This window comes from Protobothrops mucrosquamatus, unplaced genomic scaffold (assembly GCF_001527695.2).
Source record: "Protobothrops mucrosquamatus isolate PMUCROS unplaced genomic scaffold, P.Mucros_1.0 scaffold885, whole genome shotgun sequence".
Lineage (NCBI taxonomy): Eukaryota > Metazoa > Chordata > Lepidosauria > Squamata > Viperidae > Protobothrops > Protobothrops mucrosquamatus.
Genome location: NW_015387139.1, coordinates 5,318 through 10,284, shown reverse-complemented (window position 1 = coordinate 10,284; position 4,967 = coordinate 5,318). Strand labels below are relative to the sequence as shown.

Sequence of the window (4,967 nt, the reverse complement as noted above, 5' to 3'; positions counted from 1 at the left end):
TCATCTAGTCCAACCCCCTGCTCAGGCAGGAAACCCTATACCATTTCGGACAAATGGCTGTCCAGTCTCTTCTTAAAAACTTCCAGTGTTGGAGCATTCACAACTTCTGGAGGCAGGTTGTTCCATTGGTTAATTGTTCTAACTGCCAGGAAGTTTCTCCTTAGTTCTAGGTTGCTTCTCTCCTTGATTAGTTTCCATCTGTTGCTTCTTGTCCTGCCTTCAGGTGCTTTGGAGAATAGCCTGACTCCCTCTTCTTTGTGGTAGCCCCTGAGATATTGGAACACTGCTATCATGTCACCCCTCGTCCTTCTCTTCATTAAACTAGACATATCCAATTCCAGCAATCGTTCCTTATATGTTTTAGCCTCCAGTCCCCTAATCATCTTTGTTGCTCTTTTCTGTACTCTTTCTAGAGTCTCAGCATCTTTTTTACATTGTGGTGACCTATTTTGGCATAAAAATCCAGTTTTTCCATCGAAAGATGTCCCATTTGCTATGTCAGTCAGAGATCAAAATATTCTTAATTGCTTTTTGCTTTTTGGAGGGAAACATCTTTTGATATTAGGCACCAATTCAGTGGAGGTCATTTTCAAAGGTTTTGAAAAACTCGTCCTCCCCTCTTTCCAACTCCACAGCTGAACACAGTTCATGCCTGTTTTTCAATTCATATGGGTATTTCCTTTGTCTTAGAAGGGGACACAATCCCAGGACTGAAGAGTGCTTAAATGACAGATGGAAGGGGCGTCAAAAACAGTCATTGTTTGACTAGGTTGGAGGGCACCAAGGACAATCAGTATGGTTGGTGAAATTAGGAAATAGTCTTCATTACTTCTAGCATCTGATGGAACTGCAGGGTAAAGTCACTGGTTCAGTGCAGTATTTCAGAAATAATTTCAAAAAAATGATTCAGAATTCAGGGGAATATAAGCATAGCACTCTCTACAACTCTTTAGAGCAAATGCATGGTCTGTGTAACCATGCAAGATATGGGCAGAATTGATGTTATTTTGACAATGATATAAAGAGAATAGAAATAAAAAAAATACAAATTGGAATATTATTTTCACATTACCCTCAGCCTGTTAATGACAGTATTGAAAACCTTAATTTATAATTATAAAGTACATGTATTCACACACTGGCTACAAAAACAATAGTTTCATTACAGTTATTTTGCTGTCTTTAAGAATTAGAACCAAATTATAAGAAAATAAATAGATATTAATACCAATCTTATCCCGATTGGCAAGTAAATACACGTTCCAAACAATCTTGTAACATCTGATTTAAGGAGGTAAATGCTAAATCAATGCAATGTTCGATCATCTGAATTTTTTAACATTACTTTTAATAAACTAGTTTAAAGTGATAAAAGCTTAAGTTGCAATAAGCATAGTGTTTCAATTTTTTGGTGTTGCTTGCTAGATTTTTTTTAAACTATATGTTAAACTTTTGTTTCACTAGAGGCTTAAACGACCTGGAATTGGATGCTTCATCAATGGAAAAGAGGTTTGCTTATAAATTTCTCAAAAGGATCCTTAAATATATTGACTCAGCTCAAGAATTCATTGCACATTTAGGTAAGTTTTGTTAATGTTTCAGTAATTGAGAGTGTTTGTTTGTTTGTTTGTTATATTTTCCTCCGGGAACTCAAGACAATGTCTTCTTTCTTCCTTTTTCCTCCCACAATAAATCCCTGTAGAGAAACTTGAGCTGAGGGATATTGACCTGCCCAAAGCCATCTAGTGAGCCTCCATAGGGTGAACCTTTTAGAGACCGAGTGCCCAAAAACTGGCCCCGCCCCCACTCTACCCCACTGCCACACCCCTGCTCTACCCCCCTGCCCCACCCCTGCTCTGCCCCCATCCCCCACCCTGCCTGCCCACAGGACCACTCACCGCCTCCAGGGCCCGCCGCAGATTGCCCAGGTAGCCCAGCAGAACTATGGCGGCCACGCCCTCTGCCCATGCCCCACAGAATCAACTGTGCATGTTGGGGCATGAGGGCAAAGTCTTGTCTACACTGCCTGGCTGCCATGTCCTTGGCTGCGCTACTCCGTGTGGGCCACACTTGAGGGTGACTCTTCTTCAGGGGGGCTGCTGGAGAGGAGGGGGTCACGGGGGGAGGCAAGGCTGGGGCAACAGCATGTGTGCCCACAGAGAGGGCTCCGAGTGCCGCCTCTGGCACCCGTGCCATAGGTTCATCACCAGTGGCCTAGGATGAGTTTGAATTAGGTCTCTGTGGTCTTTATCCAAAACATTGGATTCAACACAACCTGGATGTCTTAAATATTTTTATCTATAGATAAAAGAAAGTTTTAATGGGTGAAAGCAGCAGTTAAAAAAAACTTACTCCACATATTATTTTCTTAGCTTGATTTGTACTTGTTTTCAACTTTTGAAAAATCCAAAGCAGCTCTACAATTTTCAACTATTTCTTCTCCCTTTTCTCACTTAAGCTGAAAATAAATTTAACAGAATGCAGAAGAAAGGTATGTTGAAAAGATACAGTCATGTTTTCTACAATGGCATTTTTTTTCAGAAAACTCTTTCAGAACTGGACAATATGAATGGAACTTTCTTATATTGATTCAAATTTATAAGTTGCAAGTAGTTTTAGTATTGACTATACTAGATGGCAAGGACAGATAAATAGAACAATATGTTTAACCTTCCTGCAGAATAAATTGTTGCTGCTTCTGGAATTCCACAAGCTTGAATAGTGTGATAAAACAGCCCTGCCCAACATTATTTGTCTTTACATTGTTTCTTCACAGAAGCCATTGTTACTAGTGGAAAAACTGAGAAATCTCCACATGATCAAGAAATCAAATTCTTTGCCAAAGTGAGTAATGTGTTATTTTAAAAATCTTTAATTCCAATGTTCTGATAATTTTGAGAGCTGTGTGTAGAATAAAACATCTGACACCTCCGTAGATCATTGAAGAAATCAAGAAAAATAAATAGGAAAAATATATAATGTTCCAAAATTATTGTACGGAGGTACAAGTTCAAAAATTGTTCTTCTACACAGAAATTGTAGTGATTCAAATTCAAATTCAAAGTATTTAATTTAAGCCGTAAAGTCAATAGTAGTAATCCACTGAAACCATAATTTCATCAGTATTATTTGTTTGCACTATTTTGTTGTCAATATTTCTATATTGAGCTATATCTTACAATTGCAAGTGGTTCTATGTCTTAGTTACCCTTGGTAACTAAGATGTTATAAGCACACATGAAAATGATGCTGTGATAGTTCTATAGACGGCTGTTGAGCACAAATGGTGTTGAGATACATTATTCTAATGATTGATGACACTTGAGTTTGGTATGCATACATAATTGGCTTAATATACCAGCATATAGGGAGTGTAGAGGGCTCTATAATGAGGAGCTTTCATTCTTTATAATTTTGTGATTTACACACATGTATTCTACATCAGCACAGTTATTTCTCAGAATGTTTCGGAGCTCTAGTCTTTCATTGGGTCTATGCTATATCAGAAGATGAAGCCCTTTCCAACTCTCTCAGTTCTCTTCTGACTATTAATAAAGGTCAGAGCAGCAATAATGGATGGAGCTGTTTTTTTTCTATTGTGGCCCCATTTCTGCTCTTGTTTATTGAAGCCAGGAAGTGCTTCTGCTATGGATCGTAAGCTCCCATATTGTTGACTTTGTCAACGCTGTGACAATGGATGTTGTTGCTCTGACAACTGAGAACCAGCAGCCATTTTTACTTTTGCTTTTAATGTGCCTTTCTATTCTTTTAGAGTTCAGGTGTAGAAGGGGGGATGGGGTAAATGCCTGAGGATTTAGCTAGCCATAACAATGTAGAAGTGTGGAAACTCAAGGACGTGTTCTGATAAGATTTTGGCGGGCTGAGGGGCCGGAGAGGAAAGCCGGTTTTGTGCTAATAGGGGAATGTGATTTATGATAGCTCTTGTGGGGTGGGAATTGCAATTTGTTACTTTGTATCTGGGAGGAGGGAATCTCATTCTTGGGTTCAACTATGTAAGTGCCGATACTTTGTTTCCTAAATAAAATGTTCTTTAAGGAAGAATTCTTGCCTTGAAGTTCTTTTACTGGTTTCATCTATCGGAACCATGACAGACTTCTCTGTTTCAGTGAGGGGAACATTGTGGATTCTGGTCTTTTCTGTACTAAGCCTGCTAAAGGCCTACCTTTACCAGGCTTATTACAATTACTGTGGTTTTTTTTTCAAACATAAAGGATGCACCTGTAGTAGCCTCAATAACCATCAAGGGCCATTTATCAGCCATCCCATCGTCCCCCTTCAGAACCCATTTATTATTTACTTATTCCAAGCTACTCATGCCAAAACAATTCTGATTACACCTCTTCATACAGTATTAGGATTAAAAACCTACTAAATATAACAAAATATAAGTCAAATCAACCTAAACATAAGCCATTCATCCAAACCCATCACATGGCACTACAACCTTGGAAAGAAACTGTTAGATCGCGCAGGCAGTAAGACACGAGTCGAGTGACAGTCAGCTCTCGGTTTATTGGCAAGGCATAAAGTAAATCCGGACTGGCATCTGGGCCAGGGGAGCCCTCTTTTATGGGATTCCCGTGGCTTGTAATCACACAATTCCATTGGCTGGTAAGACCCCGTTGCTAGTTAGCCAACCAGCAACGGGCATGAAACTGTATGCAGATGGAGAAGGGCAATCACCCTTAATGGGTGATCAATGGAGAAGGGCAATCACCCTTAATGGGTATGCGCATAGGGGATTAAGGGGGGGGGAATACAAAAGAACACAACACCCCTCCCCTCAAAGTTCTTGCTATCGTCCTTGATGAATAGTGGTTACATAGTCCTTCAGATATGTGGGAGGCCGATGCCCTCGTGTTGATCGGCGGGGAACTGTGTGACTCGGTTCAGCTCTTGCCTCGGTACTCTTCCCTCTGCGTGGTTGTCCTTGGGCCGCTGCAATG

The 4,967-nt window shown here is 40.1% G+C and overlaps 1 protein-coding gene across 1 annotated transcript in view; it reads left to right on the top strand.

Moving 5' to 3' along the window:
• Positions 1–4,967, top strand: part of LOC107290407 (ryanodine receptor 3-like) — a gene marked incomplete at its 3' end in the record, with an annotated part of 194,223 nt that overhangs the window by 184,295 nt on the left and 4,961 nt on the right. Inside the window, exons 59-60 of the mRNA XM_015819286.1 lie at positions 1,465–1,580; positions 2,777–2,844. Of these exons, the coding sequence (XP_015674772.1) occupies positions 1,465–1,580; positions 2,777–2,844 (184 nt within the window). The remainder of the gene's footprint in view (positions 1–1,464; positions 1,581–2,776; positions 2,845–4,967) is intronic.